General features: G+C 39.5%; 1 protein-coding gene across 2 annotated transcripts in view; it reads right to left on the bottom strand.

The window, feature by feature from the left end:
• Positions 1 to 16,458, bottom strand: part of NUAK1 (NUAK family kinase 1) — a 47,556-nt gene that overhangs the window by 14,185 nt on the left and 16,913 nt on the right. For both annotated transcript variants that reach the window (XM_053406346.1, XM_053406345.1), the window contains exon 2: positions 9,497 to 9,617. In XM_053406346.1, the coding sequence (XP_053262321.1) occupies positions 9,497 to 9,617 (121 nt within the window). The remainder of the gene's footprint in view (positions 1 to 9,496; positions 9,618 to 16,458) is intronic.

Here is a 16,458-nt window from a genome sequence, read left to right as displayed (position 1 = left end):
ACAGAGCCTAGGACTTGCCGATCAGAAGGTCGGCGGTTCGAATCCCCGTGATGGGGTGAGCTCCCGTTGCTCGGTCCTTGCTCCTGCCAACCTAGCAGTTCGAAAGCACGTCAAAGTGCAAGTAGATAAATAGGTACCACTCCGGCGGGAAGGTAAACAGCGTTCCTGTGCGCTGCTCTGGTTCACCAGAAGTAGCTTAGTCATGCTGGCCACATGACCTGGAAGCTGTACGCCAGCTCCCTCGGCCAATAAAGCGAGATGAGCGCCGCAACCCCAGAGTTGGCCACGACTGGACCTAATGGTCAAGGGTCCCTTTACCTTTACTTTAGCCACTATACAGTACAGTAGTTCAGCTGACATTAACAGAACACACTAAATGGATTGGGGCCACACGCTGAAATCTTTGTTGCCACTAAAGTTTACATTCCTTTTATTTTACTGGAGTGAATTAATTACTCCAAGATACAAATGCTCCAATACAATATAAGAATATACTAGGCACTGCACATATATGCAGATACTATCTACGTTGACTGACAACAGCATTCCAAGATTTCTGGCAGAGCTGGCCCTGCTACTTGAAATACTTTAATTAGTGCTACCCCTGATTTAACTTATTTTTTTCAACATGCAAAGCAAGTGTTGTGTCACACAGCTATAGTCTCTCCTCAACAGATCTAGAAGTACCTAGAGAAGGGCGTTCATCATGCTAAACATTTGTTCCATAAAATATGAGATATCACTGCAATGCTCCTATAATGCTATACTGTAATTTATAACACTACACTGAGAGATGTTCTGGTATTCTCCTAACACTTACATGCATTTGTTTAGACACAGTATTATTTATTCCAAATAAATATGAGATAAATAAATGCTATGCCCTTTTAAGACCTAATATTTAAGCTGATGATAGACTAATTGCTTCAGTATAACTACTTGGAATGCTTATTTCCCTCTATATTTTTACTACATTTGATTTATGACCTGCCATTCTAATGCAGGTAATTTGAAAGCTGGGACAGTTTCTAAAGTAGTTCTGTACAGTTGCTGCCACCACCTTGCTCACAGAAACAAATTTAATGAGGAACGGCTGCTTGGCTTTCTCCCGCTTTTTTGTTTGCTAAAATGGAAATGCCAGACAAAGAAAAACTACCCTGAACCATTCCACAACTGGGAGTCAGCAACTATGATGCATAACACGTTATTCAGAAAAGGTGCTATGAACCTGCTCACCTGAAAGAGTCTGATCACATTTTTCCCCATAGGATCCTGAAAGTTCTGACTAAAATCTCTACGAGACCCCTAGAGACTACTTCTCCTCCAGGGGGTTCACTATTGGACAAGATTGCATAGGAAGGTGTACTATTAGGTCATGTCTGGAACATCCTCTCCCTAGAAATATGTTTTTTTCCACTGGGGCTTCAGCTCTGTATGGTTTTAGGGTTAGGGTTAGGGTTAGGGTTAGGGGAGTGTGTACATGTACCTTTCAATGCCATGATGCTTTCCAGTAGAAAGTTAGGTCTTTATACAACTAGAAGAAAGTGTTTTATGTTCAAACGATCAATTTATTAATTTCCTCCCCTTAATTCTAAGAACAAATGTGTTTGTTTATTCTAATATTGGTTTTTTTAAATTTTAAAAAAATCATGTTTGTGGCCAGGTGGTTTTGACTTAGGATTTTATTATAGGATAAAGAATGTAAAACTGGGGAAGAATTTCCATGCTCATTACCAAAGATGTGTCTGAACTGAAGTACATTTTGTAACCTCTCAATCCATTATTCTCCATCACATCTACTTGTACTATCATAACTCCTGAATGCATTTTGTCAGCTATATTTAGAAGGCCTGAAATGATGAGTTCAGCTTCTATTCAGAGCTCCAAACTGCGAAGGAAACCTTGCTAGTACACAGACTTCTCTTCTTGATCAGAACTTTGGAATTTCACTGCATCCAATGAGGCATAATTTTCCTCTTAAAAACATACTTGCTCATGAAAAAGTAGAAACTCTTGTGAGGCAAGCTGAAAATAAGAGTTTATATGTGAAAAGGTAGAAACAGTATGTGTATACTGATGGGACAAGCACAGGCTAAGAAAAGCAAATAAAAAAGCTATACATTATTTTGGCTACATCTTTTACACACTGGCTAGGTTTTTTTTACAACTGTTTGTTTGTATATGTTTAAAATGGGAGTAAAACTATTCCCACATCCCACTTTATTTCTGTTTCTGGAATCCTAAATTGAGAATAAAAGCGGTAGTTGTACGGTATTTTTCTAAACCGACATCCACCTTGAGGACTGAATGCTTTCCGTTTACATGTAACCCCAGGATAAGAATTTTAGTTTGTTGTTTTAAGAGAGGCAGCCAATCTCTTCACATTGGAACCATCTGAATTCTCCTCATGCCTTTGCTCTATATCAGAGCAATCTCCTAAATTAGTTCCAGTATGTTGACATTCCTTCCATCTGGTGTCTTTCCATAAAGTGGTATTTTTATTACCCTCCTTACAGCAGCAGACAGAAGTACCTTTGCAATGATACAAAGTGGTCTTTTATTAAAGGTCAGCCAAATCAGAGCAGCAAGTGAGTTGGTCTTTAATTTTAGGGACAGATGATAGAATAACCTTCTCATTCAATAAAATCATCTGAAAACTATTCAGTTTAAAGAATATTTTTTTAAAAAAAAATACATCTGAATAATGGAAAACCATTCATAAGATCTAAAATCAGTTGTATGCCATCTACTTATGTAGATCTAAGTGGAAAGCATTTCTAGGCCTTTGCTTTAAATTAAAGCTAAAGGTTAAAGGGACCCCTGACCATTAGGTCCAGTCGTGACCAACTCTGGGGTTGCGGCGCTCATCTCGCTTTATTGGCCAAGGGAGCCGGCATACAGCTTCCAGGTCATGTGGCCAGCATGACTAAGCTGCTTCTGGCGAACCAGAGCAGCGCACAGAATCGCCGTTTACCTTCCCACCGGAGTGGTACCTATTTATCTACTTGCACTTTGACATGCTTTCAAACTGCTAGGTTGGCAGGAGCTGGGACAAAACAATGGGAGCTCACCCCATCACGGGGATTCAAACCGCCAACCTTCTGATCGACAAGCCCTAGGCTCTGTGGTTTGGACCACAGCGCCACCCACGTCCCTTTGCTTTAAATTACACTGACATAAAAAAAACCCAAAAAACTTTGATAAGTAAGTGATTAAATTGCAGGAGTCTTAAGTTAATGACACACAGACAAATATTTTCCCTGTTAACACATACTATCCAAATCCAATAAAACATATTAAGTTTAAGCCTAATTTTGGGGGGAAATGAGAATGGTGCTATTTAGCCAATCAAATCAAGCACAACACACAAACACACCTTTTTGTACTAGCATGATCTTTGTCAGTTTACCCAATCATATAATCCAGTTTACTGGATTTAAGCTGGAAGCTATTAAAATTGCATTGCACGTGAAGTCCACCCCACTAAATCTGAGGATACTTGAGCTACAGTGTGGCTATTCTAATTTTTAATTGCGGCCAGGAAGGATATTCTCCTTACTTTGAGAATCAGAGACTGCCTCAACTAAATGCAGAATACTGTACTGGGTTGTATGGATTTCCCTGCCTCCCACCATCCCCCAAAAAGGCAGTTGGGAATGTTCCAGTGATTAGTTTGGCTAGTGCTGCAAATATTTTGAATTAATAATTAATGATGGATCCCATCATTACCCAGATCCTGTCTGGGTAATAGAAAAGATACCTTCTGCATTCTGTTATACTGCTTATTTCAGAGATTCCTGAAGCAAGAGAAATATTTGAATGGGGCCTAGCTCTAGGAGGCCCATGCTGGGTCACAGTGTATAACATAAAAAGTATATTTAGAAAAGAACACAAATTCTTTTGTGTTAGCTGTGTGTTGTGCTAGCTTTCCCCCCCACTTTCATAGCCTGGCCTCCTTACAACAAGCGAGTATTATTTAGGTGTTAAAGTATATTGAATGCAAGGAAGTCAAGGACTATGGAGCGTGAGACTCTGGAGGTTAGTTTAGTTTATATTACTTCAATTCCTAATCACTAGCCTCTAGGAAAATCTATATTATAATCTTGGGTGTTATCAAATGTAAACAATGGAAATAATATAGTTAAAGCCAAAGGCTGAAATAAAAAGGAAGTGGTTAGATAACTGTAGTTAGATGGTGTTGCTAATGATAAAGTAACAAAATCAAACAATTGGCATTCTGCATTGAATACACTGAGGACAATGTCAGAAGTTTCCACATCTTTGCTGTTTTTATATGCACATTTTCGTCAGTTAGAGAAAAGACACTTCTGCATCAGACCATGGGCATTCAGAGTGGAATGGTATATGGTTTTTTCATTTTTAAAATATAGAATGGCAATAGAATTACGTTCAACATGCCATCCCCGTATAAATTAACGAGCCTGGTCCTTTATACGTACATTCCATTTATGCGAAGTAGTCTTCAGTCTGTTAAATGATCTACATCTCAACCCCACTGAGTACCTGGACAACTGTTTCCACAGAGCAGCACCGTGTGACTTCTGCTCAGTTCCCTGGCAGTAATGCTACAGGGTCCCGCCATGTTGCCCCCATTGTTATTTGACATCTAAGCCACTGGGTATGGTCATCATAGAGTTTGGAGATCAGTGATATCTGTCACTGCACTCTAGGGAGGGCTACCCTTGGTAAAGAAACTGCAGCTAGTCTAGAATACCACCCCAGGGTATGAAGGAGTCCTCCAGTGCAGAGCCATCTTACACTGGTTTTACATTATCTGCACTGGCTGCCTATGTTACCATGCCCAATTTAAGTTGTTAGTATTAACATACCAAGCCCTGAAGAACTTAGGACCTAGGTATACCTCTCTTTTAAATCAGAACCAGTGAAGGCGGTGAAGGTCCTGTGTGAGTGTCTGGAGGCGGTTGGAGGATGGATGGTGGCTAACAGATTGAGGTTGAATCCTGACAAGACAGAAGTACTGTTTTGGGGGGACAGGAGGCGGGCAGGTGTGGAGGATTCCCTGGTCCTGAATGGGGTAACTGTGCCCCTGAAGGACCAGGTGCGCAGCCTGGGAGTCATTTTGGACTCACAGCTGTCCATGGAGGCACAGGTCAAATCTGTATCCAGGGCAGCTGTTTACCAGCTCCATCTGGTACGTAGGCTGAGACCCTATCTGCCTGCAGACTGTCTCGCCAGAGTGGTGCATGCTCTGGTTATCTCCCGCTTGGACTACTGCAATGCGCTCTACGTGGGGCTACCTTTGAAGGTGACCCGGAAACTACAACTAATCCAGAACGCGGCAGCTAGACTGGTGACTGGGAGCGGCCGCCGAGACCATATAACACCGGTCTTGAAAGACCTACATTGGCTCCCAGTACGTTTCCGAGCACAATTCAAAGTGTTGGTGCTGACCTTTAAAGCCCTAAACAGCCTCGGTCCAGTATATCTGAAGGAGCGTCTCCTCCCCCATCGTTCTGCCCGGACACTGAGGTCCAGCTCCGAGGGCCTTCTGGCGGTTCCCTCACTGCGAGAGGCCAAGTTACAGGGAACCAGGCAGAGGGCCTTCTCGGTAGTGGCGCCCGCCCTGTGGAACGCCCTCCCATCAGATGTCAGATGATAAACAACTACCTGACATTCAGAAGACATCTGAAGGCAGCCCTGTTCAGGGAAGTTTTTAATATGTGACATTTTAGTGTATTTTTCATCTTTGCTGGAAGCTGCCCAGAGTGGCTGGGGAAACCCAGCCAGATGGGCGGGGTACAAATAATAAATAATAATAATAATTATTATTATTATTATTATTATTATTATTTAACGGAGTGCCTCTCCCCATATCAACCTGCTCTGGTGGGAAAGGGTGTGTGTGTGTGCGCTTCTTGCAGTCTCATTTGCTGCATGTTGCATGCTGTATTGGGACCAAAGACAGGGCATTTTTTATTATCATGCCCAGACTCTAGAATTTGCTCCCTGAGAATGAGTGGCAACACCACTGAGGGGCTTCCACTGCCTAATCAACACGTTTCTTTTCATTCAGCACTTTGGAGATTCGGGTTGGTTTCCTCTGGCAGTTGTAATTGCTTGCATTGTGATATTGTTATTTTATAGCTTTTAGTTGTAGTTTGTTTTAATGGTTGGTGTTGTTGGTATTATCATATTATAAACTGCTTTGGGAACATCTTAGCAAAAAGTTGTCAATAAGCTTTAGAAATGAAATAAATTAAATCCCAACAATTTCAATGTACATAGAGCTCCTAGGCAGACATTGCTTATTCTTCTCCAGGCATTGATCTGAGCCAGACTAGCTTAACCTTAGCAAGGCTGCTGCACCAAATGGTTTCAGACCATGCTTTGAGACTTACAAATTACTTCCAGATTTGGTCTTTGCCAAATCTGGCTTACACTCTTGCATTTACTCTTTTGCTCAAAGCATAAAAATTCAGATACAAAATTATGGGGGGTATGCATTTCTGGCAATTTGGTTTTACATCTTCCTGTGACAATAGAATACTGTATCTTGTATGGCTGATTACAGTGGAACGAAATCCAGCAAAGTGTGGTTTATTCATCATGTGAATGTAGGAGCAGGCTCACAATAACAGGAATATTTATCAATCCACTACAAGGCCAGGACTTTAGATTTGAATTCATTTCTGCTGCACTATTTAGCACATATTAGCTTCTTTAAACATTTATTTTTCACACAGCCATCATACAATGGAACTAAGAAGGACATTTCCAGGGCTGAAAGGATTCTACCGGCTAGTATGGCTGTGTAGGGATAAGGAACTTCAGGCTACATTTGTTTTCAGGTTTTAAACTTATATAAAGTGCTGCCAGAAGGTTAGCATGTCCACAGCATAATGTTTCCGCTCAAAAAAAGTTAACTCTTGAACACAGGGATTTCAGGGGGTAAAAGGTAAAAAGAGCTTTGCTTTTTAAGTTAAAATTTATGTTCTGAAAATCAGAACACTTCTGGAAAAGTCAGCTTAATCTACTCAGTCCTTAAAAAATTACTTGAAAGCACTTCCCTTCCAGCTGCAGTCAAAAGGCTGCCAATTAGAGTCCTGTGGAGAGGATGGAATTTCTCCTGATTCCAAACTGCGGATCTGCCTCTTGCAGATAATCCAGGAGATAAATTCATTTTGATCAAGTTACAAAAGGAATTCTGAAACAAGAAAGCCTGTTTACATACATGAGGATTTTGGCCACCATTGAAAACGGGCGGTTTGTATTGACATTGAGTTGACAAATGCAGAGGTTAATCACCTTTAGCCAAACAAGGTCAAAAGGGTACCCAAACATGGATCCTGTTTAAGGAAAGCAAGTGTTTGGAATCTTGATATAAAAACCTTACAGCAAAAAATAGTGCTCACACCAGGAAGTCTTGATACATCCATTAAACCAGTAGTCTTCAATGTTTCCAGACGCAGAACCAACCTTCAACCTATCCCATGCTGGGAGTTGAAGTCCAGTAGTACCTGAAGAGCCATAGATTCTTCATCTCCACCCAATGCCTTCTAAAACAATGATGGGGAATCTTTGGCCTTCCAGATGTTAATGGGTCCTGTCTCCCATCATCCCTGGCCATTGGTCATACTGTTTAGGACTGATGGGAGTGGGAGTCAAACAGCTGGAGGGTCAGTGTCTCCATTCCTGATGCAAAGGTTACATAAAAGCCCTCTCTAGGATAAACTACTGGCTGATGAATCAATGCAAAAAGATTATAGTATTGCTTCAAATGTTTAAAGGAAATAATGCTGCTTAAGAATTCAAGAGGAGCTGAGGCTGCTATATTTTGAAAATAATGAAATATATGACAAAACTCATTCACTGTGTAAGAAGAAAGCTATACTTCTGTACAGCTGTACAACCATATTTTCTGCTCCTGGGCTAACAATTAAGGTGGTGAGGAAAGGGTTTCTTCGACATGTGTTGTTTTATTTTTGCTTATCTTTAAATGTACAGCCATTTCCTATGTTGTTATGCACACCACTGAAATCAGTAAGACTGGCCATCCCCAACTCTGCATAGGTTCAGACTGTTCAGTAGTTTAACTGCACGGGAGAGACACACAGTTGCAGTGCTGTGTTTGTGTGTGTGTGTGTGTGTGTGTGTGTGTGTGTGTGTGTTTGGGTAGTTCCAGTCTACATTCAGAAAAATGTGCTCCATTTGCAACCCTTGTGCTGGCGCAGAAGTCCTCCCTTTCCCTGTTTAGAAATTCTATTAAGATTTTATTTAATAAAAAAGTCAGATATTCATCTCCTTTCAACTAACAGAACATGTATTTGAACAACTCAATATGTGATACTGCAACATGATTCCAAGCAATTCCTTGTTTAAATCACTGGCATCAGCTGTCAGAATAGGGTTTCCATTAAGACTGTATGAGTTTTAACTGATTTACTTAATAGGTAAAACTTTAATTGCAGGTTAAAATATGCCCCTTTCCCATTATTCATCAGTGTGGCTCAGTCACAAAAGTATACCTCCACAGAGGCCCAAAGACATGCCAATTCCCTCCTCAGTGCACTACATTTGATTAAAGAGAAACTTCATGGTGGCCTTTCTTCTCAATCTGCAGATCAAGCTAGCAGATTATTTCACACTTAATGGTATTTCTGGTCAGCAATGAATGACAGTTTTTGTTTATTAAATACTAGCAACCGCAGACTTGCTGAAGTCTAAGACATCCAAAAATCCATGCAGTTCTGAAAAGTTCAGTCTGCTATCTTGATTCAAAAGGATGCTCAGCTGTACCCAGACTTAGATGAAAACATGTTCTGTGATCTCAGGAAGCAATAGGAAAATTTTTGGTTACAATATCATCATCACCATCATTTATTCATCATCATTTATGAAATTTATACACCACCCTTCATCTGAAGTTCACAAGGCAGTTTACAAAATAAACACAAAATAAAAACTCAAAATGCATAACATTAATCCAGAGTGAGGTCACCTCATTTACTTATGGGACAGTGAATACGTAATCAGTGCCAGGTTTTGCATCACAGTTCCTCTGCCAGCTATATAGTGACAAGATGCTGCTATGACAACTACCTATTACACTTTTGCCAGACTAAACTGACAAAATGGAAATGCAACAGCAATGGAATGGAATGCTTTTGAATGGAACATCCTGGTGGTGGAGCTGGCAAAAAGATCCTATTAACCTAGCCCCCCACCTCCTCAGGTAGAGAAGCAAAATGAGCACTTGATTTTTCTTCCTGCAGGTTCCCAAACACCATAACGACTGGTATATATCGACCATATCAACACAGTGGAATGGAAAAGATTTTTTACTACATTATTATTCGTGTACAATGAACTTTTATGATATTAAACAAATAAGCACATTTTCTTACAAGTAGGTAGGAAAAAAGGTTATAGAGAACCCCTGATGTAAAAGGATATAAGAAATTTAGAACTGAATGAGTAAATGGTACAGATGATGAAAAGAATACCAGTCACTAACCTTCATATATAGTGATGATATGAGGATGGCTGAGAGATGACATGATCTCAATCTCCCGTCTGATGTGAACCATATCTTGTTCATCCTTAATTTTGTCCTTACGGATGGATTTTATTGCAACCTATAAATTCAGGAAATTGAGTATTACTCTTGGAACAAAGCAGATGAAAGTAATCCATTAGGAGACCCCAGAAAATGAATACAGATGTTAGATGCTGGCAAAATATGGAATGAGCAAAATAAAGTTTACAATACATGCCCACAACCCTTTCCTTTTGTATCATGACAAATACAACCCACGTTTTAAGAGCTAGTAGTACTGGATATTTATTTGCATAGCCATTCATTTCTACAGACTGCATTTTCAAAACACATGCAGAGTACTGGTAAGTGTACTCATGGTCCAAATTAAGTTAGTGTTAGAATATAATGGGAACAAATTTAGGCCAAGCTAACTCTTGATGTAAACTTATCAACCTAAGTGTGTTAGAAGTACTAAGAGCACATTATGATTTGCAGTGTATTAACTCTAAATGATGATAAATGCAGAATAAAAAGTGAAAATGAGACACTTTAAAATTAATTGTGCATTTTAACCAATGTGGAGCTTTATTCTGTCTACAAGAGTGGGGAATTGCAATGCCATTTGTGAAAATGCCCTAAGTTGGCTCCCAGTATGTTTCCGAGCACAATTCAAAGTGTTGGTGTTGACCTTTAAAGCCCTAAACGGCCTTGGCCCAGTATACCTGAAATACACGTCTCCACCCCCATCGTTCTGCCCAGACGCTGAGGTCCAGCTCCGAGGGCCTTCTGGCGGTTCCTCATTGCAAGAAGCAAAGCTACAGGGAACCAGGCAAAGGGCCTTCTCGGTAGTGGCGCCTGCCCTGTGGAACGCCCTTGCATCAGATGTGAAAGAGATAAACAACTACCTGACATTCAGAAGACATCTGAAGGATGTTCAGAGAAGATTTTAATGTGTGACATTTTAGTGTATTTTTAGTCTTTGTTGGAAGCCGCCCAGAGTGGCTGGGGAAACCCAGCCAGATGGGTGGGGTACAAATAATAAATAATAAATAATTGTTGTTGTTGTTGTCAGAAATAATATTTTATAGAACAGTTACAGCATTTGATGAAATTGTTTTATCACCTGTTTTGCTCCTAGGTTATTCAAAGCTATTGCCCTTTTCAAAACTGGCAATTAGTTTGCACAATACAGCTGAGTGGTAAGTGTTGGTCTGGAAAACCAACAAGATCTATTAAGGAAGATGGGCATGTCTATCTATTGTCGGCTATCTTTAGAAACTACAACCGGTGCAAGATATTGTGATCAGGGTGCCGACAACAACCCATATTTAGGGCAAACCACTACTTTATAACCCTTGGCTCTTGGTTTATCTTGGACCCAATTCAAAGTGCTGGTTAACATATTTAAAATCTCCAGTTCCCACATTCTCCAAAATGCTCTTCACCTTAATTTCTCTTTGGATTTCTGAATTTGATTCATCCAGTCATATTACTGAAGTAGAACTGGTATATCAGGAATTATTCATAGTTTTGTTTATCACAAGAAAAATCTTGGTGCACATAACAGTCAAATTGCTTTTTTAAAGTATGTAACAAGTACAAGAGAACAAGTGCTGTTGTGTACATTGATTAAATACCACAAACATTAATGTGATTGTACATACAGCTGTATTAATATTATCTGGTGATATTTATTAACACATGTTCCTGCAATGAGGAGGGTGTTGGACCAGACAGCTGACATGTTCCCCTCCAGCCATATGGCTGCATCAGTAAAATACTGCATGAAAAGAATATTAAAGTAGTCTTGAATACAATCACATCAAAAATGTCCCGTCCCATCCCGTCCCTCCGCAATGCTTTATCCAAGTGTACAAGCACATCTGTAACACAGAATGGAGAAAAATGCAAGAGAACTAGAAGCTGGGGTAGACTCTGCATGCTCCAATTCCAAAATTAAGCTTGGACATTTTTCAAATTAAACCAGAATCAAGGAGGCGTGCCCCCAGAGGGAGGAGTGAACTACAGGAACAACAAAGGATAGGAAAAATCCTATATTCCTAATTACTGTACAATGAAGCCTGGGTGCCTTGCAAATGCATGTGTATCTCTGGTTCTTACCCTGTCTCTATCATCACTCCCTCCCTCACTGCGAAAATTCAGACTGAAAGCTCCTTTTGGCGGGATCCTTGTTTGCATAACATCTTGTACAGTGATTATGCAGCGTAAGTAAAAATACAACAGCAATATGACCTACCAACTCAAGATCAATTTCCATCATAATCTTCTGCCCTTAACAAGCGACTCTCCCCCAAGCTAAAATAATTCTTTGCACTTATGATTCCAGAAGGAACTGAAAAATATTCTAGATGCCATCATTGCTCTTTGAACCCTACATTTCATGTTCTCTGCATCACTTATGCAATCATTCAGTAGCCATATCCTTCCTGCATCCTTCCTAAATCATGGGAGTAGATGTCTTTCCAAAAGGAACTGTGGGAACAGAGGAAACAATAGCCAAACTTGAATCACAAATTCACAGTCTAAAAGCCACATGGGACTGTGTGTTCCCAGTGAAAGACAAGCTACAGAGATCAAATCAGGCAACATGATGGAACATGAACCATCCACACAGAGTATGAATGCTAGCAGGCATTCATCCCTATATGAAGCCCTTGCATGTCTGATTTGCTTTAAATTGTAAAACGTTAAAATACAAAGATGTTATCTTTTTAAGACTGAATGAAAAGACTTTGGAGAAGCCTCATTATATCTTACAAGTCCCGTCTTCTATTTGGTCATGGAAATCATCCTATTACAAATATTTGTTTTATTTACCACATTTCTATACTTTTTAATCATTGGCACTGCTAAGCGGTGCACATAAAAGCCTCTGTTGCATAACTCGAACAGCAGAATTTGTTGTCGGGATATATTGATTTATTGCATCTATTTAAAAAGCAAGGCCAGGTGTAGAACGTGGTTGCAAAAGACTCATGGGCACCTATTGCATAAGACATATGTGCAATAATATGTTTTGTGATTTTTCAGTTTTATTTAATCTTTTTTTTAAAAAAGAAAAAAATTTAGATGTTGAGTACTGGCCTACTACATCAATGAAGCTCAGAAATTCACTAATGTACTCCTTCCATGTTGTTTTAAAAGTGGCAGATATTAACAAAGCTTGCTGCAATCCCCATCATATGGCAAGCCTTACTTTTTAAAAGACTTTTTAAGGCTGTATCTCCCCCATCTTTAAAGTTGATCATCACATTTTTGAAAAGAAAGCGGCAAATATTCAGTACTTTTATTTATTCCCAGCATAAATACATTTATCCATCTTTAGCAAGATTCCCGCCCGCCCCCTGCTTCATGAGGAACTAATAGAAAACGGCTAGTATTGCATTAGTACTAGAAGTGCTAAGAGGAAAGTTGGGGGAGGAGTTTTCATATGGAAAGGTCTAAAAGTTAAGCTATTTCTTTCTTTCTTAAAGCAAAGCTTTGGCTTAAAGGATCTGCTGAGCAGCCTTCTTTTTTAGCAAGGCTGGATGCAATTTTAATCATGGTAAGAAGGGGGAACAAATGCTTAAGAAATTCCAAAGGGTTGGAAGGCAGTTTCAGCTGGCAAACAAAGCTTGGCTTTTCTTTCTCTCATTTTGTTCCTCGGGAGAGGCTGCAAGTGCATATATGCTCTGCATGAAAGAAGGATGTGGGTGGCTTTTGGACCAGCACATGCATTCCTGGGAAAAATAAATATAGACATTGATAAAAATATGCTTAGTATTAAACAGCCCTGCATTTGGCTCTCGAAAAGAATTTCAAATGGACCTTGTTGTCAAACACATAAGGGAGCAAATTCTTCACCATCTAGGGTCAGTGGGGGAATCATACCATCCAGTGAATGCAAAACAGTGCATTTGGGTCCAGGCCAAATAGGACCAGCTTATAGGGAAAAGATGCAAAAACTGGATCCTCTACCAAACACCCATACACACAAAAACCAACCCTCATTCTGAAAAGACATAATCAAAATGATATTCACATAACTGTTATTTTTACAAACCCTTCCTTTTTTAATGCAGTTGTGTTGTCTATGGTCCTGATTTTCATTAAGAGTAAGACTCATCCTTCAATAGAACCAAGGCAATACAGTACTTTAGTTTCCATTTTCAATGAATATATAAAATGTGTCTGTGACTGCTGAGGCTTTGATCCAACTATTTAAAATCACTTTTATTGAGACATGTAAGCATATTCACCTATAACTGTAATGGCTTCAGCTACGCAAATAAAAATAATATTTGTAAGTGTAAGGGTGCCCTTCAGATTATTATGGTGCTTTTAATAGTCATAGAGCACTACAAGATCCAAATGTGTTTTATTACAATATCAAAACATTAAGGAACTTTCTTGTAAGCACCATAAATACCACTAACAGAATTCTGTTTATGAATGAATTTTAACACAAATACTTTCAGAATAAAGAATCCTTTCAAAAGTATGTTTATACTTTAATACCAGAGATTTTGCAACCTTCATTTGTTGACATCTCAGTGATGGGATTGATGCCAGGAGCTATGCATAATGGACGTGTATCATGTAAACCTAAGTAGCTATTATTGTCTTTAAGGAAGACATCTTGTGAAAGTGTTTGTTCAGCAAGCAGATTCTTTCTTGGAGAACAATTAATTTAGACTATACATCGCAACTTTTTAAAAAAGATTGAAGTGGCAAGAAATTGCTTTTGTTAGGCCGCCCGTACTATCTACTCAAGCCTGTACAAGAAAAAGTGCTGTTCTGCACCTGTAGGAAGCACAAAATATTGCTTACGTTTTTATTTACCACTGCCACAAGAAATTCTGTCCTCTAGAAACTCAAACATTAATCAGAACAGAATCACCAATGTGAATACTTTTTGACTCAGTGAAGGGCAAGAGCTTACAAGGTTCTATATCCTCCTATGCACTGAATAGCAAAAAAAGACCAATCATAAAGTGGGAACTAATAACGTTTTCTCTTTTTTACTTTGAATTGTTTTGATTTTCATTTGCAATTTAGAGATAACTTGCTATATATCTTCACATTCTTAGAGCCGTTCTTGCATATTGTAGGATAACCCACTCACTCACACATACAACTGATTTCTAATGAAATCATGCAGTGAAGCTTTTTAAGAAGTTTGTGCTGTGACAGTAATGACCAAGAAACCTCAGGAACCATTTAATTACAGTCTCAAATTCATTTGTCTAGTCAAATAACAAAATTTCCATTTAGCCTCATCTGGGCATGGAATTTACTATTTTTGTCATTTCGCTAATGGTGGGAGGATCTATTTATTTTGAGAGCAAACAGCTCATGCTAAACCACATGGTGGCTTCGCTACGAACATCTTATGAGCACAGGACAGGGAGGAGCCTGCTGCCGCAATGCCATTGTCCCCTATGTGCATGTTCATTTTACTATGGCTCTAAGTCTGAAAGGGGGTTTATGTCCCAACCTAACCTGCATCACAATATTAGATGCTTTCAAGCATTTACTTGAACATGCTGTTATCTGTGAACAAGAGGCAGGGGTGTGAATGCAAGCCCCATCCCCAATATACCTATGCAATATTCCTCTTGCTCAGTCCCCAACTTTCCCCAGTTTGGGTGGGGTAGGTTTGCAGGGGACTTGTACTCACAATTCCTTGAATGTGAATAGAACTGTGCACAATCAGGGTCACTGGCCTGATAAAGGAGGGTCCTTGACTGTGCTCCACTCATATTCGTGCAAGTTCAAGCCCCCACTCAACATCGGGAAGACTGGAGACTGCGCCACACAGAGAGATGTTGGGAAGAAGGCAGGTTTAGGGTCTTGCCCATGGGTCTTTGGGACCCCCACAGCTATGGTGTAGAATGGAAGGTGAGAAGCAGGGATGCCAAATTTTGGCACCACACCATTGAAATTTGAGACACCAAGTTCTGCCACTGAATAGGGCTTGCAAGCATTCCCCTTGCCTCCTGAACAGAGATACAACATTTGTGTGTATGACAACCATAGGTCATATGATAACCCCATGGATATTGCCATGAAGAAAAATGGAATATAAACTGAAGCAACAATCATGACAGTGGTTACCTATCTGAGACACTGTAGTAGTGGGTCTTCTGTCTCAATGGTGATTTCACCAGATGACATCTAAATCCCCAATTCACTCTACAATTCTGACAAGTGAAAGCATACTGATGCAATGTCTCTATCATTTTGAATTTTTGGACTGAATGATTTCAATAAATTAACTGAGATAGTTATACTGTTTTTGTTTTGTTTGTTTGTTTTAGTTTATAAAAGAAATGTTGGAAAATATGAATACATTTCACACGGCCACATTTTTGTTTATGGCTACAAATGGTTTGCAGAGTTATAAATATTTCATGGCTTGCTCAAGGCAGTTCCAAAAGTTTATGCGCATTTAGTGCTATTGCAGTAAGAAACATTCCTCTCCTTTTAGACTTTCCATCTTACGGGCCAGGAGTAAACAGAATTTAACCTTGAAGACACTACAGTGAAAAAGAAAACGTTTTAAACTTCCCTGCATTTCCCTAACACCCTACACAACTTCCCCTATGGAAGTTGTGGGTTTTAAGCCGATTTGTCTTGTTGTTGAAAAAATAGCGGTGGGATCTAAAGGGAATTTCAACCTGTTTGTGCTGCAGTAAATTAGCCTAGAAGGGAGTGGGATGAGGAAATGTAAGAGGAAGAACATAATCCCTTGACGGAGGAAAGTATGCAACTGTCAGTGTGAAACATGTTAAAAATGCATCATACAAAGAGCTTTAAAAAAAACCCGATTAGTCTCATAGCAGCTCCTTCACCATATATAGATATTACTACTTATATATTTATGTTTATTTATAATCTTCGATTCTCTCATTAATTTACACTGCAGAAGTACAGCC

Source organism: Podarcis raffonei, chromosome 10 (assembly GCF_027172205.1).
Source record: "Podarcis raffonei isolate rPodRaf1 chromosome 10, rPodRaf1.pri, whole genome shotgun sequence".
NCBI classification, from domain to species: domain Eukaryota; kingdom Metazoa; phylum Chordata; class Lepidosauria; order Squamata; family Lacertidae; genus Podarcis; species Podarcis raffonei.
Note: the sequence above shows the minus strand (reverse complement) of the source record. Positions and strands in the feature narration are given on the sequence as shown.